Source organism: Zonotrichia albicollis, chromosome 15 (assembly GCF_047830755.1).
Source record: "Zonotrichia albicollis isolate bZonAlb1 chromosome 15, bZonAlb1.hap1, whole genome shotgun sequence".
Lineage (NCBI taxonomy): Eukaryota > Metazoa > Chordata > Aves > Passeriformes > Passerellidae > Zonotrichia > Zonotrichia albicollis.
This window is the reverse complement of record NC_133833.1, coordinates 15,703,575-15,725,377: the sequence shown is the minus strand read 5'-3', so window position 1 is coordinate 15,725,377 and position 21,803 is coordinate 15,703,575. Positions and strand designations below refer to the sequence as shown.

The 21,803-nt window shown below is 53.3% G+C and overlaps 3 protein-coding genes across 3 annotated transcripts; all 3 read right to left on the bottom strand.

The window, feature by feature from the left end:
* Positions 1-2,349: 2,349 nt before the first annotated feature.
* Positions 2,350-5,084, bottom strand: LOC141730947 (protocadherin alpha-8-like). The gene has a single exon (XM_074552242.1). The coding sequence runs from the start codon at positions 4,930-4,932 to the stop codon at positions 2,365-2,367; it is 2,568 nt and encodes an 855-aa protein (XP_074408343.1). The 5' UTR covers positions 4,933-5,084; the 3' UTR covers positions 2,350-2,364.
* A 5,676-nt stretch (positions 5,085-10,760) lies between these two features.
* LOC141730971 (protocadherin alpha-6-like) lies at positions 10,761-13,316 on the bottom strand. The gene has a single exon (XM_074552468.1). It carries the CDS (start codon positions 13,314-13,316, stop codon positions 10,761-10,763), a length of 2,556 nt encoding a protein of 851 aa, XP_074408569.1.
* A 4,340-nt stretch (positions 13,317-17,656) lies between these two features.
* Positions 17,657-20,645, bottom strand: LOC141730945 (protocadherin alpha-2-like). The gene has a single exon (XM_074552240.1). It carries the CDS (start codon positions 20,300-20,302, stop codon positions 17,672-17,674), a length of 2,631 nt encoding a protein of 876 aa, XP_074408341.1. The 5' UTR covers positions 20,303-20,645; the 3' UTR covers positions 17,657-17,671.
* Positions 20,646-21,803: the final 1,158 nt, after the last annotated feature.

Genomic DNA, 21,803 nt, shown 5'->3' with positions numbered 1-21,803 from the left:
ATCAAGATTACAACCACATGTAATAAAATAATTCTTTGTAAATCCCACCTGAGGAGGAGGAAGGAATCATCATGGGAAATCTACACCGGTAGAGACTATTACACAAGGATAGCAAGTTGAAATGTTCCCCTCCCACAACATCTTGAAACCTTGAACCTGGAAAAGCTGTTTCATCACACAACATTCAGCACTCTCCATCTCACCAGCTCTTACCATCAGTGGCTGGGGTCTCTGTACATATCACGAACAGGAAGGGACTGCTGGGGAACGTGCCTTGAGCTGTTTGATTTTGCAGCATCACTCTCATTAGATGGTTATGACAATGGGAAGATGCCAGCAGCTCACATCTCCAGCAGCAGACAAAGAACTTAACGTTACAACATACTTTTAAAGTTTTTGACCAATCACACAAAGCAAAAGCATATCGACAGTAGTTCCATCCAACCACTATAAGCACATGTTCCTTCGGTTAAACACTGCTTGCTTATTGCAAATATAATGCCCTCTTGTAACCCTTAAAACACAATGCACAGATGTCCATTATTAATCTCAGAACTTTCTAATATATCACGAGATATACTTTTCTGCAGCGTAGGGAGTTATTCTAGATAAGTGTTAATACACAGATCATTGTTCTATTTGTCCTTACTTTTCTATTTCTTATATAATTATTCTGCTGACAAATCTCAGGGTTACTGCTTAGTTCTAACCCCAGTTCTGTTGTCTCTGAGGCCTGCCTTTGCAGCTTTGCCAAAACCCTCTGATCTTAAGGGTCCCCACACTTACCAACACATGGCCTACACCAGGCAGGCAGCAGCAGCAGAGACAGTCCCTGGTGGAGAGATTGCTAACTGCAAGGGACACTGTGGGCGTTTCAGAATCACACTCTCATCTCACTATCAGGAGGGCATCACCAATCCAGACCCTTAGGAAGTAGGAAAAGGTCCTCAACGAAACTCTGTTCTCATCCTGTCAAACTTTCCTGTACAAATCCTTCACTCCCCCATTCTGAGATGTGTTCTGAAGACAGATACATAACCTCATGATATTTTCTAATATGATCCATTGTCTCCCCAAGGATTTTCACTTTCCCCATACAAATCTTTCTGCTGCTCAGCGTCACCCTTCCCATGAGAAAAGGGCGAGGCCCTACTCTATACAACAGACCACAGTTTCCTTTCCTAACACAGGTTCAACATGACAATGTATTATCCTTCCCAGCAATGACACATGGTAAAAATCCAGGGACGGTATCATCACCACAGTGTATAAGAGATGCTCTGCTATTTACACCTCATGTTTTATAATGCTTCTTGATGGGAATATTATTTTCAAAGTTGATGTTGGAACCTCTAAACAGCAATGGCTTTGATTTTGTGCTCCAAGGAAGAACCTTAACAGTGGCAAGGACACTGCACTAATACATGATAGTGCCTGTGTAAGAGAATGTTATTTGAGAATTGGTGGGGAAAGGTGATTCTTGGATTTTGAGGGCTATTTGTTTGTTTGTTCATTACAGAAGTGAAAATTTCCACTGTTAAAGTCCTTTTAATTCTTGATCATTGATGTGACATTTGATGCAAATTTGGAGAGGATATAAAAAAGGAAAATGTACTTTACAATACATTTCTGGTCAGAAATGCAAATCCTCAGAACATGCAGAGCAGAAAAACAACAAATAAATTTCCCTTTAAACACATACCTCGGGTCACACTCTTCTCCCTGAACACTTTATATTAAAATAACCAGAGCAACACGATACTTGCTAAAAGATCATTGCCACAACTCCCTATTTTCTAAATGAGTCTCATAACAGAAAGATAATACAAAACTTTTGTCCTTGAATATCCTTTTTCACCTTGGATCACACCTTCACGACCATAACTAAAGGGGAAGATGCCAGTTTTCAATTAAAAAAAAAAATCAAACAACCAAGAATACCAGCATGATCAAAAGTCAGCAAAAGCAAGGAGGTGCTACACAGAACCTGCGAGTCTGTCACCAACTCAGCCTGGCTGTCATGAACTCCTTCACCCAAATGGGGTGCAAATGCTGCACATGAGAAAAACAACCCCCTTGCTGTCTGCAAATCTCTCATCGCCGGGCACCTCTTGTCCCACATAAAAGTAATTTAATTCTAGAGCAGGACAACTCACATTTAGGGGACAAAACCCCAGATGCCTACAGTAACTGCTCGCCGATGCTGCCTTATCTATATTCTGGACGCCCTCAGAAAGAGCTGGGGGCTCCAGCTAGGTCGCGGTGACGGATGTAAACGCCCCATTGTCATTCCTAAGGACCCGCAAACTACAAAAGCTCCGCAAGACATGGGAACGGAGCCCGGCTTCAAAGAGTAGCTTCGCATTAGGGCGGATAAAAAGGAACAGAGAAGGGAATGAAAGCAGTGACACTGACCGTGTCGAGGAGAGCGGAGGGCTCCGGCTGCGTGTCCTTGGCTGCAGGAGCGGGCGGCGGCGGAGGGAAGTTGGGGCTGAAAACCATGAGGTCGCTCTTGGCAGCGCCGTCCGCCACGCACAGGCTGCGGCTGTGGCGCTGCGAGTAGGACCAGCTGCCCACTTCGCTGGCGCACACGAGCGTCGTGGGCCCGGGCCCCGAGAGCACGGCCGCCCGCGGCGCCCAGCGCGACGCCCCGTACAGCACCACGGCCAGCAGGAAGAGGCTGGACACGGCGCAGATGGCCACCACCAGCCACACGTTGGTGGCCGCGCTCGCCGCCCCGGCCCCGAGCTCCACGCCCGCCGCCGAGCGCGACACCGCCGACAACGACGACGACGACGAAGATCCCGCGGCCAGCGCCGCCTCGGCGGCCTCGAGCAGCGACACGCTGAGCGTGGCCGTGGCCGAGCGCGCCGGCTCGCCGTGGTCGCGCACGACGATCAGCAGCCTCTGGCGAGGCCCGTCCGCCTCGTCCAGCGCCCGCGCCGTGCTCACCTCGCCGCTGTAGAGCCCCACGCGGAACGGGCCCTTGCCCCGCGGCTCCCACAGCTCGTAGCGCAGCCACGCGTTGTAGCCCGAGTCGGCGTCCACGGCGCGGATCTTGGCCACCACCTGGCCCGCGGGCGCGCCCCACGCCGCCCACGCCCACAGCGTGCCCGACTCCGACCCCGACCCCGCCAAAGCCGCCTCCGCCGCCGCCGCCACGCCGCCCGCCTCCGCTGCCGAGCCCGCGGGCGGCAGCAGCGCCGGCGCGTTGTCGTTCTCGTCCAGCACGAACAGCTGCACCGTGGCGTTGCCGCTCAGCGGCGGCTCCCCCGCGTCCACCGCGCGCACCTCGAACTGCAGCACCTGCAGCTCCTCGTAGTCCAAGGGCTGCAGCGCCCACAGCCGCCCGCTCTCCGCGTCCACCGACACGTAGCTCGACGCCGGACGCCACCCGCTGCCACCCGACGACGAGAAGCCCGCGGCGCCGCCGCCGCCGCCCACGCCCACGCCGCCGTCCCACACCGAGTAGCTGACGCGCCCGTTGGCCGCCTCGTCCGGGTCCCGCGCCCACAGCCGCGCCAGCTCCGCGCCCGCCGCGTTGTTCTCCCGCGCCAGCACCGTGTACACGGCCTGCGCGAACAAGGGCGCGTTGTCGTTCACGTCCGACACCGGCACCCGCAGCCCGCGGCTGGCGCGCAGCGCCGGCGCCCCGCCGTCCTCCGCACGCACCTCCACCTCGTACTCCGACACCCGCTCCCGGTCCAGCGCCTCGCGCAGCACCAGCGAGTACGAGCCCGCGAACGTCGCCTCCAGACCGAACGGCGACGCCGGCCACACCCAGCACCGCACGCGACCGTTCTCCCCCGAGTCCCGGTCCGACACGCTCAGCAGGGCCACCACCGTCCCCAACGACGCGTCCTCGGGTACCGGCACCGACAGCGACGTCACCCACACCTCTGGAGCGTTGTCGTTCACGTCTAGAACCTGCAGCTCCACTCGGCAGTGACCCGACAGCGGAGGTGTCCCTCTATCTCTCGCTTCAATACGAAAATCAAATATAGTGACTTCTTCGAAGTCTAGGGCTGCTGTGAGGTGAATTTCCCCAGTATTTGGATTAAGGGAAATCACATCTTTTCCACTCGGGGGAATAAAGTTCGTCACGGCGTAGGTCACTTCACTGTTAATTCCCTCGTCTGCATCCGTGGCATTCACCCTCGTCACCACCGTCCCCAATGCAGCACTCTCTGCTAGCTGTACTTTATACACTGACTGGTTGAACTGGGGCCTGTTGTCGTTAGTGTCCAGCACGTGGATCACCAGCTCCATTGTCCCCGTCAGAGAAGGCCGGCCCCCGTCAGTCGCCGTCAGTACCAGCCGGTGCACGGGAATCGTCTCGCGGTCCAGAGATTTCGTTAATACGAGTTCTGGTTCAATATTTCGCTCATTCGATTTCTGTAAATCCAGAGAGAAATGCTCGCTGGGGCTGAGTGTGTAGGTGAGCTGCGCGTTCGCTCCGATATCCGCATCCGACGCGCCCTCCAGCGGGAAACGAGACCCCGGCAGAGTGGTGAATTCCGCGATGCTGAGGTTTTTCCGGGCGGCAGGGAAGACGGGGGCATTGTCGTTGATGTCGGTGACCTCCAGCTGTACATGGAAGACGCGCAGCGGCCGCTCCAGCAGCACCTCCAGGCGCAGCGCGCACGGCGCGCTCTTGCCGCACAGCTCCTCCCGGTCCAGCCGCGAGCTCACCACCAGCGCGCCGCTCGCCCCGCTCACCTCCACGCTCGCCCGCCGGCCCGGCGCCACCAGCCGCAGCCGCCGCGCCTCCGCCTCGCCCGCCTCCAGGCCCAGGTCCTGCGCCAGACGGCCCACCACCGTGCCGGCCTTGGCTTCCTCCGGCACCGAGTAGCGCACCTGCCCGCCCGACAGCGCCCAGGCCGCCTGCAGCACCAGCACCCGCACCACCGCCGCACAACAACGCTCGCCCATCCTTCCTGCCGCTCTGCCTGCCGGGCCGCCGCTCTGCCTGCCGGCCCCGGCCCGGGCCCCGCACGGCTCCCCGCCGCCGCCCGGACGCACCGGCTCTGCTGCCCGGCCCGAGCCGCCCCCCCGCGCTCACAGCCGGGCTCTCCGCCGCACCGGGGCGGAGCCGCCCACACGGACCCGTTACTGAGCCTGCAGCGACACCGTGCGCTGCTCCGCCGCTTCACACGCTCTGTGACAACTCCTGTGCACCCGCTCCGTTAAGGCCATCCCCTCTGCCGTCTCTTTCTCTGTGCTTCTCTTCTTTTTCTTATTTCCTTTTCTTTTTCGCTTGCTTGCCTTGATTAATTTCCTTCTATCCTCTTCTCCCTTTCTACCACCCGTTATTTGTCTGGTTTTCATCGGTTTGCCTTTCACTTCACTTTCTTACTTTTTCCTTTTTAGTTTTCCTGTTATTTGCTATTGTTTCCTCTCCACATTGTCCTTTTGCTTTATTGCCCTGCCCTGATCTTTATGCCATTTAGCCATCCTTTCTCTCTTTGCTCTTCTTTACCCCCGCCGGCGATTGGCCCGTGTCCTTCGGCACTGCGCTGGAGACCATCGATGTTGGAGGTTATCAGCGCTAATTATGCTATATCAGCGCCGGGGCGCGGTGCTCCAGCAAAAAAAAGGCTGTTCCGGACCAGCTCTGCTCAGCATGGAAACATAAGGTTGGTGCCCGCAGATCAGGTCCTTTATATTCCTTCTTTTTGCTTTGATTCTCTTCTTTCTTTGTTACTTCCTTGCTCCCTTTCTGTCCCAATTTTTTCTTGTACAGTCGCCATCCTTCACATATCCTTGTCTCCTTCATTTTCTTCTGCTAATCTTTCTCTTCTTTTTTGTCTCTTTCCCGTCTGTTTCCTGGTTCTCTTTCCCTATGTCTTCTTCATGCTCTTAATTGTAATATTTTTACTACCTCCTTCTCATTTTCTTTCTTTGTCTCTTATGTGCTTCCATTTCCTTTACTAAAATTCTTTCCAAATGTATATATAATAATACTAGCAATGAACACGTCCTTTCAATAATGTTCTCATTCTTCTTCCTTGCAACGATTCCTTCCATTGCTTCTTTTTTCCACTTCTTCTCCATCCTTTTTCTTTTCCTGTTTTATCTTTTTTTTTCTTTGTTTTTTCTTTCTCTTCTCATGGTGAAATCTTTCACTCCCCTTGTCTGTTGCTGCCTTCTTTGTATCTTCTATTCTGTATTTTCCCCTTAAGAAAATGTTTTAAAAATAGCTACACCACCACGGCATGAAGCACAGACATATCCTTTAGCAACAGAGCACTCCCACCTCTCATTCCTCATGACAGGGAATACCCTTCTATTCCTCCCCTACCAAGCACCTGCAGTTTCCTCTCCCTTCAGGATCCAATCCACGTTTGGAGGCTTCAGCCATCTCAAGGACCCCAGAAATAAATCAACAAGGCAATCACATAGTAGAGAACAGCTTTTTTATATCAGAGAAGAGTCCACCCATTCAGACATCTAATACAAAAAAGGCTCCAGAGTCCAAGTTACAAACGGGAGTCTCTCATCTACAAAATCAAACCCATCAGAGTCCAGCATGATAATCTTGCAAGAACACTGCAAACACAAGCATGACGACTCCACATTTCTCATTTACCTGGACAGAGAGCAATTCTGACTGACTCATATTTCACCTGCAGAGCTATTACAAAATTCATCACAGCATTGTCACTGAAAGCATCCTCAACATGTCCAGCACATCTACTCCTAGAAAAGCATTGAGTTCACTTCTCCATCTGCCTTCCCTCTTCTCACCCTGTCCCACAAAGCAGCAGAATCAAATGAGACAACATAATAGAGCTCCAGACCTACAGGAATTTCAATTGAGGCAATATTTAGTTGATCCAAAGTGAAGATACCACAGCTGAACGGGTGATGCATTGAGAGGCTGCATAGAACAGAGGCTACACAGTGCTAAAGGAATAAAGTAGGAATTCATTAAAAAGTCTTTATAAGGATGCACCTTGGGCAGTGCAAGAGCCCGGCTGAGGATACACACAGGATGGGTGATGGGTCATGGGTTCTCACACTTTTATAAGCTTTGGTCCATTTAAATATTGGCGTTAATTGTTCAAGTACAGCTCCAGGTTATGCACTCCCATCCTCCCAGCTTGTATTCCTCAATCTGCTGTTGTTTGCACTTTTTGGGCCTGAAGATACAATGGTATCCTTGGGTCTGGGGCTGGAAAAGGATTGTTTGTCTGACTGAAATGTAAGGACAATTTCTTTAACACATTATATAAAGCTCAGAGTTATATACTAATACAGTACAGAATCAGGAAAAATATGAAAGCTAAAACTTAAGGCATCTCGGGAACCAAAGTACACCTGTCTCTCACACACAGCCTCTTCTTCTAGGAGTAAATCACCTGTAGCATCACTGGTTGCTTCTTCAGAAAGAGAAACTCCATGACCAGGAGTACTTTTCTTAATGGACAGTGTCCCTTAGTGCCAGCTAGATGACCAAGACCAGGGAGATGACTGATGCCATGTCCCAAGAAAGCCTGGCAGAATGACACAAATTTCAAAGAGTCTTCTCTTTTACCAAGCAAATTTCACATCCAAGACAAGTGATTCAAGGCATGGATGGCCAGTCACTTCATAAGCTGTAATATCACAGGGAACAAGAGAAAGCAAGAATACAGAGAACTGCTGGAGGTCCTGAGAGGATCCCAGAAGAGCAGCACTACCTGGTGCGTATTTTCACAAGGATTTCTATTGGCATCCTCTATCAAAATGCATGGGAAATGAGATCTCCACAGCTAACCAGACATTCTCCAGTTCCTCCTCAATGCTACAGGCTGTGTTCTACTCAGCATCTGCCTTTCCCTGAGGCAACACTCCTTCCCACCCAAATTCACCCTCCCCATCACACAGGCCCAAGATTTCTTTAGCACCACATGCAGGATCACTGCCAAAATGTCAAACATCATTCAACCCCAGCAACGTGCCCTGTCTGTAAACCCCAGTATGCATGTGGGATCCAGGCTCTTGTACTTCCTCATCTTCCTTCATGATCACCGCAAAAGATGTACAGAATGTCTAAAAGCTCTTCCCAGCTACATGATCTTCACCATGAATTCTTTGCACCTGTTTCAGTAACCTTGGGTAGAGAGGCCACAAAGCTGCATGTTAGAGTTCATAAAAATTCTCTGATTAGAGCTGTGACAGCTCTGATCCCAGTCCACACGGATTTATTTCTCCAAGAGAACACAGCAAGTGCCAAAGCACAAGAGCACACACATTGTCAGCCATGAGGGAAAGCTTGCACCACCTGAACTGGGCAAATCATGCAGGTTTTGGTGTGGTCTTGCAGATATCAGAATGATCCACACGTGACATCAGGACACACCATCTCTACTGAGGCCACTTGTGCAGTGCACAATTAAAAGAAGTTGAGCGCATAAAGATTACAACCACATGTAAGAAAATAATTCTTTGTAAATCCCACCTGAGGAGGAGGAAGGAATCATCATGAGAAATCTACACCGGTAGAGACTATTACACAAGGATAGCAAGTTGAAGTGTTCCCCTCCCACAACATCTTGAAACCTTGAACCTGGAAAAGCTGTTCCATCACACAACATTCAGCACTCTCCATCTCACCAGCTCTTACTATCACTGGCTGGGGTCTCTGTACTTATCACGAACAGGAAGGGACTGCTGGGGAACGTGCCTTGAGCTGTTTGATTTTCCAGCATCACTCTCATTACATGGTTATGACAATGAGAAGATGCCAGCAGCTCACATCTCCAGCAGCAGACAAAGAACTTAATGTTAGATCTTACTATAAAAGTTTTTTTACCAATCACACAGAGCAAAAGCATATCGACAGTCATTCTATCCATCCACTGTAAGCAATAGTTAAAACAATGCTTATATATTTCAAATACAATACCTTCTTTCAAGGCTTAAAACACAATGCACAGAGCTCCATTATTAAGCTTAGAATTTCCTAATATCTCACTAGATATACTTTTCTGTAGCTTAGGGACTTATTCTAGACAAGTGTTAATATAGAAACCACTGTTCTGTTTGTCCTTAATTTTCTACTTCTTATATCACTTTTCTGCTGACAAATCTTATGGTTACTGCTTAGCTCTAATCGCAGGTTTGCTGTCTCTGAGGCCTGCCTTTTGCAGCTTTGCCAAAACCCTCTGATCTTAAGGGTCCCCACACTTACCAACACATGGCTTACACCAGGCAGCAGCAGCAGAGACAGTCCCTGGTGGAGAGATTGCTAAATGCAAGGGACACTGTGGGCGTTTCAGAATCACACTCTCATCTCACTATCAGGAGGGCCTCCCACTCCAGACCCTTAGGAAGTAGGAAAGCATCCTCACCAAGAACACTCTTCTGTTCCCATCCTGTCTCTGCCTTTCCTGTACAAATCCTTCACTTCCCCACTGAGACCCGTTCTAAAGACAGATATATAACCTCATGGTATTTTATGATCCATTGTCTCCCCAAGGATTTTTCACTTTCCCCATACAAATCTTTCTGCTGCTCATGGTCACCCTTCCCATCAGAAAAGGGCGAGGCCCTACTCTATACAACAGACCACAGTTTCCTTTCCTAACACAGGTTCAACATGAAAATGCCTTATCCTTCCCAGCAATGACACATGGTAAAAACCCAGGGACGGTATCATCACCACAGTGTATAAGAGATTCTCTGCTACTGACACCTCATGCTTTATAATGCTTCTTGATGGGAATATTACTTTCAAAGTTGATGTTGGAACCTCTAAACAGCAATGGCTTTGATTTTGTGCTCCAAGGAAGAACCACAACTGTGTAAAGAACACTAATACATGGTACTGCCTGTGTAGGAGAATGTTATTTGAGAATTGGTGGGGAAAGGTGATTCTTGGATTTTGAGGGCTATTTGTTTGTTTGTTCATTACAGAAGTGAAAATTTCCACTGTTAAAGTCCTTTTAAGTCTTGATCATTGATGTGACATTTGATACAAATTTGGAGAGGATATAAAACAGGACAATTTACTTTACACTGCATCTCTGTTCAGAAATGCAAATCCTCAGAACATCGACATCAGGAAAACAATAAATAAATTTCGCTTTTAAAACACATACCTTGGGTCACACTCTTCTCCCTTAACACTTTATACTAAAATAACCAGAGCAACATGATATTTGCAAAAAGATCATAGGAAACCTATTGCCACAACTACCCTATTTTCTAAATGAGTATGTTAGTAGAAAAATAATAGAAAACATTTGCCTTTGAATATCCTTTTTCGCCTTGGATCACAGCTTCACATGACCATAACTAAAGGGGAAGATGCCAGTTTTCAATTAAAGAAAAAAAAAAACAACCAAGAATATCAGCATGATCAAAAGTCAGCAAAAGCAAGGAGGTGCTACACAGAACCTACAAGTCTGTCACCAACACAACCTGGCTGTCATGAACTCCTTCACCCAAATAGGGTGGAAATGCTGCACTTGAGAAGAACAACCCCCTTGCCGTCTGCAAATCTCTCATCGCCGGGCACCTCTTGTCCCACATAAAAGTAATTTAATTCTAGAGCAGGACAACTCACATTTAGGGGACAAAACCCCAGATGCCTACAGTAACTGCTCGCCGATGCTGCCTTATCTATATTCTGGACGCCCTCAGAAAGAGCTGGGGGCTCCAGATAGGTCGCGGTGACGGATGTAAACGCTCCATTGTCATTCCTAAGGACCCGCAAATTACACAAGCTCCGCAAGCCGTGAGAACGGAGTCCGGCTTCAAAGAGTAGCTTCGCATTAGGGGGGATAAAAAGCAGTATAGAAGGGAATGAAAGCAGTGGCACTGACCGTGTCGAGGAGAGCAGAGGGCTCCGGCTGCGTGTCCTTGGCTGCAGGAGCGGGCGGCGGCGGAGGGAAGTTGGGGCTGAAAACCATGAGGTCGCTCTTGGCAGCGCCGTCCGCCACGCACAGGCTGCGGCTGTGGCGCTGCGAGTACGACCAGCTGCCCACTTCGCTGGCGCACACGAGCGTCGTGGGCCCGGGCCCCGAGAGCACGGCCGCCCGCGGCGCCCAGCGCGACGCCCCGTACAGCACCACGGCCAGCAGGAAGAGGCTGGACACGGCGCAGATGGCCACCACCAGCCACACGTTGGTGGCCGCCCTCGCCGCCCCGGCCCCGAGCTCCACGCCCGCCGCCGAGCGCGACACCGCCGACAACGACGACGACGAAGATCCCGCGGCCAGCGCCGCCTCGGCGGCCTCGAGCAGCGACACGCTGAGCGTGGCCGTGGCCGAGCGCGCCGGCTCGCCGTGGTCGCGCACGACGATCAGCAGCCTCTGGCGAGGCCCGTCCGCCTCGTCCAGCGCCCGCGCCGTGCTCACCTCGCCGCTGTAGAGCCCCACGCGGAACGGGCCCTTGCCCCGCGGCTCCCACAGCTCGTAGCGCAGCCACGCGTTGTAGCCCGAGTCGGCGTCCACGGCGCGGATCTTGGCCACCACCTGGCCCGCGGGCGCGCCCCACGCCGCCCACGCCCACAGCGTGCCCGACTCCGAGCCCGCCCCCGCCAGCGCCAAAGCCGCCTCCGCCGCCGCCGCCACGCCGCCCGCCTCCGCTGCCGAGCCCGCGGGCGGCAGCAGCGCCGGCGCGTTGTCGTTCTCGTCCAGCACGAACAGCTGCACCGTGGCGTTGCCGCTCAGCGGCGGCTCCCCCGCGTCCACCGCGCGCACCTCGAACTGCAGCACCTGCAGCTCCTCGTAGTCCAAGGGCTGCAGCGCCCACAGCCGCCCGCTCTCCGCGTCCACCGACACGTAGCTCGACGCCGGACGCCACCCGCTGCCACCCGAAGACGAGGAGCCCGCGGCGCCGCCCACGCCGCCGTCCCACACCGAGTAGCTGACGCGCCCGTTGGCCGCCTCGTCCGGGTCCCGCGCCCACAGCCGCGCCAGCTCCGCGCCCGCCGCGTTGTTCTCCCGCGCCAGCACCGTGTACACGGCCTGCGCGAACAAGGGCGCGTTGTCGTTCACGTCCGACACCGGCACCCGCAGCCCGCGGCTGGCGCGCAGCGCCGGCGCCCCGCCGTCCTCCGCACGCACCTCCACCTCGTACTCCGACACCCGCTCCCGGTCCAGCGCCTCGCGCAGCACCAGCGAGTACGAGCCCGCGAACGTCGCCTCCAGACCGAACGGCGACGCCGGCCACACCCAGCACCGCACGCGACCGTTCTCGCCCGAGTCCCGGTCCGACACGCTCAGCAGGGCCACCACCGTCCCCAACGACGCGTCCTCGGGTACCGGCACCGACAGCGACGTCACCCACACCTCTGGAGCGTTGTCGTTCACGTCCACCACCTCCAGCACCACCTTGCAGTGACCCATCAGCGGAGGCGTCCCTTTGTCTCTCGCGTCCACTTGCAGGCGATAGAGACTAACATCCTCAAAATCTAAATCACCAGTAAGATGGATTTCTCCGCTGGTTCTGTCAATTCCGAAAACGTCTCTTCCATCCTGTGGTGACAGCATCTGGAGCGAATAGGAGATATTACTGTTCGACCCCTCATCCAAATCGGTCGCATTTAGTCTGATCACCAAAGTGCCTCGTTCTGCGTTTTCTGGCACCTGCACTTTATACACCGACTGGTTGAACTGGGGCATGTTGTCGTTCACATCCAGCACTGAGATCACAAGTTCCATTGTCCCCGTCAGAGACGGCCGGCCCCCGTCAGTCGCCGTCAGCACCAACCGGTGCACGGGAATCGTCTCGCGGTCCAGAGATTTCCTCAATACCAGGAATAAGGACTCACCGTCCTCCTCCGTTTTTTGTAAATCCAGAGAGAAATACTCGCTGGGGCTGAGTGCATAGGACAGCTGCGCGTTTGCTCCGATATCCGCATCCGACGCGCCCTCCAGCGGGAAATGAGACCCCGGCAGAGTGGTGAATTCAGTGATGCTGAGGTTTTTGCGAGCGGCGGGGAAGACGGGGGCATTGTCGTTGATGTCGGTGACCTCCAGCTGTACATGGAAGACGCGCAGCGGCCGCTCCAGCAGCACCTCCAGGCGCAGCGCGCACGGCGCGCTCTTGCCGCACAGCTCCTCCCGGTCCAGCCGCGAGCTCACCACCAGCGCGCCGCTCGCCCCGCTCACCTCCACGCTCGCCCGCCGGCCCGGCGCCACCAGCCGCAGCCGCCGCGCCTCCGCCTCGCCCGCCTCCAGGCCCAGGTCCTGCGCCAGACGGCCCACCACCGTGCCGGCCTTGGCTTCCTCCGGCACCGAGTAGCGCACCTGCCCGCCCGACAGCGCCCAGGCCGCCTGCAGCACCAGCACCCGCACCACCGCCGCACAACAACGCTCGCCCATCCTTCCTGCCGCGCCGCCCGCCGGCCCCGGCCCGGGCCCCGCACGGCTCCCCGCCGCCGCCCGGACGCACCGGCTCTGCTGCCCGGCCCGAGCCGCCCCCCCGCGCTCACAGCCGGGCTCTCTGCCGCACCGGGGCGGAGCCGCCCACACGGACCCGTTCCTGAGCCTGCAGCGACACCGTGCGCTGCTCCGCCGCCGCACAGGCTCCGCATCTTCTCCCCAGCTGCGGATCCACTACAGGTATGTTCTCTGCCCGTGTATTGCTGTCGTGCTCCTCGTTTTTTCCTTTACGGCTTCCGCTTTCTTTGCACGTAATCTTTTGGTTTTTCTTCTTGTTTCTTCACTGCCCTTTTCATTTGTCTTGCTGCCTTGCAATTCCTTTTTTTCAATCATGTTTCAGTTCTATTTTCTTTTTTCTTTGTCCCCTTTTGTCTTTCTTCATTGTCTCTGTTCTTTTTCGTCTTTCTTATGCCACTCTCCATTCTTTCCACTCCTTTCCCATTTCCTTCCACCCACCTGTATTCTTTAGCCACACTGCAAGGTTGCCTTTTTTCTCTGGCGCCGCAGACACCATAAAATCTGGCACCATCAGCGCTACAGGAGATAATTGCTGGGGAGTTGTGCTGCTCCAACCAACGCTGTTAGGAACCAACTCTGTTCAATATCTACTGATAAGTTCACTGCGTGCTGGTCAGGTCTGTGCTCTGTTTTATATTTCCATTCTGTACTTCATTTCTTACTTTCATTCTGGTTTTACTTTTATTTGTATGGGTTCATTATTTTCTTTATTACTACTACTACTACTGTTGTTGTTACCATTTTCCTTACGCTATTAGTATTTTCCCCATTCCATTTACCCTCTTTCCCTTCTCTTTCTTTGATCTTTCTCTTTGTCTTTTCATTCCTCCTTGTCCCTGTCCTTGTTCTTTTCTCCCCTCCTCGTCTATTTCTATCTTGTCTCTTTGATCGTCAATTTATTTTCCATCCCTAAAATATTTTCCCAATCCTTTTGATGCTTTTGGAATATCTCTCTTCCTTCTTCTTTTACCTGACTTCATGTATCTCCTTGTTTAGCTGGTTTGGTTTTTTTAATCTTCTTTCTTCAGTTTTCCTCCTTTCTCTTCTCCCTTCCTCTCCTCCTTTCTTGTCATTGCTTCCTCTGCTGTTCTACCTCCAAAATTATATGTTCTGGAAATTTTTTCCTTCAACAAAATATTTTAAAAACACCTACAGCACCCCTGCCAGGAACCACAGACATGCTCTTGGGGCCCGAGTCTCATTTCTCTTCCCTACACCTCCTATTCACGTGGAGAGGGAGCAACCTGCTTGCTGTTCATGCACCTACACCTTCCCTCCCTCCAGGAAAAAGGACACACTCTTCAATCTCCAGTGCTCTCAAGGACCCAGCAATAACACAGCAAGGCAGTCAGATGGCAAAGAACAGCTCTACTACATCAAAAGAGGTTCCACCACTCTCTGACATAGAAGGTGGAGCCACAATTATTGGGATATCTGTGCACAGAGGCCTGAAAGAGTTCAAGCAAATTAGGGAATTTTCTGATTTTAGAACCGAAACCTATCAGAGTCCAACAGGACAACCCTCCTTGAAGACCTAAAAAAGCACCAGACAACCACAGCTCTGGAGGATTCGTCATGTACCTCAGTGCTTCCTGACTCACTTTCCTCTTGCATGTCCAAAGTTCTCTTCCTCTCTGGAAGGCCCTCACTACATAGACAGCACTCCAACAGCCTTGGTATCTACACGACGCCACGGAAAATCTCTCACTCACCTTAGAATGATCCACTTGGCACACACTCAAACAAAAGCCATGAAGGCAACACCACAACAGCGTCACTAAGAACACTCCCTTGACCCCCTACACATCAGTTTGGTGAAATGAATGTTGGTCCCTCCTCCATTCCCGATTGCTGTCACCCACTCAGGCTGTGCCTGGAAGCATCAAACAGGAATGAGAGCAGGTAACAGCTGCTCTGCTGGTCCAATAGGGTGAATATTTTCCTGATTCAACAAAAAGATGCCACAGCTGGACAGGAACTAAATTATATCAGTCTCAACAACATCCACATTTGTTCTACGACTTACCTCTTCCAAACTGGTTCCTTCTTCAGAAAATAAATATTTCTGGGGCAGAAAAGCCCGTTTTAAAGGATAATTATGCTTAACATGATCAGTGTTTCTTGGGATGCTGGACAGAAATATATATCTTATGTTCCACAGAAACCAGACAACATGCAGTGTCCATTATGCACTTCTCTCCCAGGGGAAAAAGGAAACAGACCTGTAAGCTACAGAAATTCTCTCAAAGAAAACCTTAGAAGACAGGGATATGCATCCCCCACACTAATGGACAATGGCCCAAATATCTGCCACGTTGCCAATGAGAGACAGGAAATAAACACTACTACAAACAAACCCAGCAAAATAAAAACATTTGCAGTTTGATAGGGAAGAGAATGATAATAATAAAAAGAACTCCCATTCTCCTGTATTGGAATGCAACTTCTGGACACATCATGGATACCAAGACCCATCTAGCAAGACAAAGAGCAGAGAGGCAATGAGGGAAAGATTCAGAGAAGTCTCCGCAGCATGATCCAAATTCCAAAAACTTCTCTCTGACCAAAAATATCCCACACCAAACCCAAGCAATTAAAGGCATACAGGGGAGATGTTTTCACTAAGAGCAATACCAGGAAGAACAAGAGTGCCCTAAGATATGCAGAACTTCTGGGTGTCCTGAGAGGACACCCAGGAAAGCAGCATTGTGTGGTGGAACCATTCCTGAAGTATTCTACTGTAATTCAATGTTTTGCACCCTGGGAAGTGAGACCTCCACAGCAAAATAGATATTCTCCATTCCCTCCCCAAATATGTACTCAAATCCTCCCCTTTCTCCACGCCTGCCACAAAGAATAGACAGAGTGCTGCAAATGCATTCCGTGATTATTTCACTTTTCCCACATTCCAGGATGCTTTCGGCCTTTTCAGAAATAGCAGATACAAACAGAGTTCTTAAAGGTTCTGCAAATAGAGTCAATGAAAAACACTGACATAGCCCCCACAAGTCTTCTTTAAGAAAATTACACCAAATCTGAACCACAAGTCCAGTCAAAATGTTAACTGGGTGGAAGAATTTCTACAATAGAAAACCAGAGCTGGGCTGCTCTGCAGATGTGGAGGATTGGTGTGTACATCCAGACACCAGAATGAGCCAAGTGTGATAACAGGACTCACCATCTCTACCCAGACTGACCGTGCAGGAGCACAAGAAGGGGAAGAAAAGCACAACAAGATTACACCCACCCACCTCAACTACCCTTAAATATCATGTCTCAAGACAGGCACAGATCCGCCATGGCAAGAGCTGTGGAAGCTGCTATAAATACCCTACAATACTCATGGAAAGGTGTTTGTATAGCCACCCTCCCACAACAACACCCCCAAAACAGCAGCAAAAATGTTCATCAGTCTTCATGTTACCAGCTGTTACCCAACACATTCACTGTGTCAGGCTAGAGGCACCACAAGGAACTGTCTCTGATGGAGATATTTACAGCCTCAAAGGTCTCCATGGCCATTTCAATATCACATATTATCTCAAGGTCCAAAAGGTCTCCAACACCAGACCCTTGAAACTTGGGACAGAATCCTGGGCAGAAAAACACGACGCTAATTCAGCATCCTGCTAGGCATGCTCCATTCCTCACTTCATAGCATTAGTTCTGGAGAAAAAGGCATCATCTCACATCTCCTATTCCTCTCTTCTTATGACACGGACCGTGATTTTAGAAATTATTTCCAGTTCCATCAGACAAGTCTTCCCACTGCTCCAGAACACTCTGAGTTTCCACAATGACTCTGTGGGACCAGCCAAAATGGAGAAATAACACTCTGCCGATTGAAAATACATTAGACCACAAGGCCAGCTGGCTCCACAATTCTTGTAGAGGAAAATAACACAGGATGAGGACACAGAAGAAACCAGAGGTGATATCGCCCAAATTAGCACTCTACAAAGGCAAGAAGGCAATACACAGTGCCTGGGGTCTGTTACGAGCATAGCCTCCATCTCTTGCGCACCTACAAAAAACCTCGAAAAAACCACTATATACCGGACCACAAGACCATTATCTGTAAAGCTGACTCCTTAAAAAAGTGACTTCATCTAAGGGGGGAAAAATTCATGTCCACGCCAAGACACCTCAGCTGCGGACAGTAACAGAAAAGGGGTGCAGCGACACATGTTTTCACTGGCAAGGCTACCGCTGCCACCAGCAGGAGTTCTGAGACTAAGGCAGGACCCTGCGACAGTAACAAAGGTGCCTTTGATTTCTTAAGCACCGGTCAAGTACCCATGCCTTCGGGCTGCGGCACTTTGGCCTGGATCACAGCACCGACTGCCCAGGGCACAGAAAAAAAGAGGCAGAATAAATAGAGAAGAAATAAGATTGAGCAAGGTATTGGCACTGACCGTGTCGAGGAGAGCAGAGGGCTCCGGCTGCGTGTCCTTGGCTGCAGGAGCGGGCGGCGGCGGAGGGAAGTTGGGGCTGAAAACCATGAGGTCGCTCTTGGCAGCGCCGTCCGCCACGCACAGGCTGCGGCTGTGGCGCTGCGAGTACGACCAGCTGCCCACTTCGCTGGCGCACACGAGCGTCGTGGGCCCGGGCCCCGAGAGCACGGCCGCCCGCGGCGCCCAGCGCGACGCCCCGTACAGCACCACGGCCAGCAGGAAGAGGCTGGACACAGCGCAGATGGCCACCACCAGCCACACGTTGGTGGCCGCGCTCGCCGCCCCGGCCCCGAGCTCCACGCCCGCCGCCGAGCGCGACACCGCCGACAACGACGACGACGAAGATCCCGCGGCCAGCGCCGCCTCGGCGGCCTCGAGCAGCGACACGCTGAGCGTGGCCGTGGCCGAGCGCGCCGGCTCGCCGTGGTCGCGCACGACGATCAGCAGCCTCTGGCGAGGCCCGTCCGCCTCGTCCAGCGCCCGCGCCGTGCTCACCTCGCCGCTGTAGAGCCCCACGCGGAACGGGCCCTTGCCCCGCGGCTCCCACAGCTCGTAGCGCAGCCACGCGTTGTAGCCCGAGTCGGCGTCCACAGCGCGGATCTTGGCCACCACCTGGCCCGCGGGCGCGCCCCACGCCGCCCACGCCCACAGCGTGCCCGACTCCGAGCCCGCCCCCGCCAAAGCCGTCTCCGCCGCCGCCACGCCGCTCGCCTCCGCTGCCGAGCCCGCGGGCGGCAGCAGCGCCGGCGCGTTGTCGTTCTCGTCCAGCACGAACAGCTGCACCGTGGCGTTGCCGCTCAGCGGCGGCTCCCCCGCGTCCACCGCGCGCACCTCGAACTGCAGCACCTGCAGCTCCTCGTAGTCCAAGGGCTGCAGCGCCCACAGCCGCCCGCTCTCCGCGTCCACCGACACGTAGCTCGACGCCGGACGCCACCCGCTGCCACCCGAAGACGAGGAGCCCGCGGCGCCGCCCACGCCGCCGTCCCACACCGAGTAGCTGACGCGCCCGTTGGCCGCCTCGTCCGGGTCCCGCGCCCACAGCCGCGCCAGCTCCGCGCCCGCCGCGTTGTTCTCCCGCGCCAGCACCGTGTACACGGCCTGCGCGAACAAGGGCGCGTTGTCGTTCACGTCCGACACCGGCACCCGCAGCCCGCGGCTGGCGCGCAGCGCCGGCGCCCCGCCGTCCTCCGCACGCACCTCCACCTCGTACTCCGACACCCGCTCCCGGTCCAGCGCCTCGCGCAGCACCAGCGAGTACGAGCCCGCGAACGTCGCCTCCAGACCGAACGGCGACGCCGGCCACACCCAGCACCGCACGCGACCGTTCTCCCCCGAGTCCCGGTCCGACACGCTCAGCAGGGCCACCACCGTTCCCAACGACGCGTCCTCGGGCACCGGCACCGACAGCGACGTCACCCACACCTCCGGCGCGTTGTCGTTCACGTCCACCACCTCCAGCTCCACCCGGCAGTGACTCGACAGAGCGGGCGTTCCCTTATCTTTTGCTTCAATACGAAAATCAAATATATTGACTTCCTCGAAGTCCAGGGCTGCTGTGAGGTGAATTTCTCCGGTATTCGGATTGATGGATATCACATCTTTTCCACTTGGGGGAATGATATTTGTCACAGCATATGTCACTTCACTGTTAATTCCTTCGTCCGCATCTGTGGCATTAACCCGCGTCACCAGCGTCCCCACCTCGGCGCTCTCCGGAAGCTTCACTTTATATATTGACTGATTGAATTTGGGCGCATTGTCGTTTGCATCTTCCACCGAGATCACCAGCTCCATTGTCCCCGTCAGAGACGGCCGGCCCCCGTCAGTCGCCGTCAGCACCAACCGGTGCACGGGAATCGTCTCGCGGTCCAGAGGTTTCGTTAAAACCAGTTCGGGTTCAATATTTCGCTCATTCGGCTTTTGTAAATCCAGAGAGAAATGCTCGCTGGGGCTGAGTGCATAGGACAGCTGCGCGTTCGCTCCGATATCCGCATCCGACGCGCCCTCCAGCGGGAAACGAGACCCCGGCACAGACAGTTCCGCGATGCTGAGATTTCTGCGAGCGGCGGGGAAGACGGGGGCATTGTCGTTGATGTCGGTGACCTCCAGCTGCACATGGAAGACGCGCAGCGGCCGCTCCAGCAGCACCTCCAGGCGCAGCGCGCACGGCGCGCTCTTGCCGCACAGCTCCTCCCGGTCCAGCCGCGAGCTCACCACCAGCGCGCCGCTCGCCCCGCTCACCTCCACGCTCGCCCGCCGGCCCGGCGCCACCAGCCGCAGCCGCCGCGCCTCCGCCTCGCCCGCCTCCAGGCCCAGGTCCTGCGCCAGACGGCCCACCACCGTGCCGGCCTTGGCTTCCTCCGGCACCGAGTAGCGCACCTGCCCGCCCGACAGCGCCCAGGCCGCCTGCAGCACCAGCACCCGCACCACCGCCGCACAACAACGCTCGCCCATCCTTCCTGCCGCGCCGCCCGCCGCCGCCGCTCTGCCCGCCGGCCCCGGCCCGGGCCCCGCACGGCTCCCCGCCGCCGCCCGGACGCACCGGCTCTGCTGCCCGGCCCGAGCCGCCCCCCCGCGCTCACAGCCGGGCTCTCCGCCGCACCGGGGCGGAGCCGCCCACACGGACCCGTTCCTGAGCCTGCAGCGACACCGTGCGCTGCTCCGCCGCCTCACACGCTCCGGATCTTCGCCCGCGCTGCCGACCCGATATGAGTATGTTTTCTGCCGTGTCTTGCTGTCGTGCTCCCCTTTTTTTCCTTATATCCTCCTCGTTCATTTCAATTCCTTCTTCAGTTCTTCTTCCTCTTTTTCTCGCTGGCTTTTTCATTTGTCTTGCTTTCTGCATTTCGTTCTTTTTGGTCATGTTGCGCTTCACTTATCTTTGTTTTTTGTCGTCTTTTCTCTTTCTTCATTGTCTCTTTTCTTTTTCATCCTTGTTATGCCACTCTCCATTCTTTCCACTCCTTTCCCAACTCCTTCCACTCTCCAATATTCTTCAGCTGCATTGCAATGTGTTCTGTTTTCTCTGGCGCCGCAGAGACCATAAAATGTGGGATCAACAGCACTAATAACAGGTTCTCGTTACAGGAGAGCTCTGCTGCTCCAACAAACCTCTTTAGAATCCAACTCTGCTCAGTGTCTACTGAGAGGTGAATGCCGGTCAGTTCATTTATCCTCTGTTTTATATGTCCATTTCTTACTTTCATTCTGGCCTTATTTTTATTTGCATGGGTTCATTGTTTTCTTTACTACTTCTACAACTACTATTATTATTATTATTATTATTATTATTATTTTCCTTATGCTATTTGTAATTTCCCCATTCAATTTACCCTCTTTCCCCTCTCTTTCCTTGTTCTGCCTCTATGTCTTTTCATTCCTGCTTATTCCTGTCCTAGGTTTTTCCCCCTACTCATCAGTTTCCATCTCATCTCTTTGATCTTTTTTTTACTTCTGGATAATATCTTCCAAATCCTCGCAATGTAGCTTGGGAATATCTGTCTTTCTTCCTCTTTTACCTGAATTCTTCATGTACCTCCTTGTTCAGTTGGCTTTTTAAAAAATCTTCGTTCTACATTCTCCCTCCTTTCTCCTCTCCTTTCCTCTCCTCCTTTCTTGCCGTCGCCTCCCCTACTCTTCTATTTCCATACTTATATGTTCTGGAAATTTTTTCCTTCAACAAAATATTTTAAAAACACCTACAGCACCCCTGCCAGGAACAACAGACATGCCCTTGGGGCCCGAGTCTCATTTCTCTTGCCTCAATCTCCTATTCACGTGGAGAGGGAGCAACCTGCTTGCTGTCCATGCACCTCCAATTTCCCTCCCTCCAGGAAAAAGGACACACACTTCTGGCTCCAGTGCTCTCAAGGACCCAGAATAACACAGCAAGGCAGTCAGATGGCAAAGAACAGCTCTACTACATCAAAAGAGGTTCCACCACTCTCTGACACAG

Coding starts and splice junctions, on each gene's coding strand:
- LOC141730947 (XM_074552242.1), bottom strand. CDS start 4,932: ATGGGCGAGCGTTGTTGTGCGGCGGTGGTGCGGGTGCTGGTGCTGCAG.
- LOC141730971 (XM_074552468.1), bottom strand. CDS start 13,316: ATGGGCGAGCGTTGTTGTGCGGCGGTGGTGCGGGTGCTGGTGCTGCAG.
- LOC141730945 (XM_074552240.1), bottom strand. CDS start 20,302: ATGGGCGAGCGTTGTTGTGCGGCGGTGGTGCGGGTGCTGGTGCTGCAG.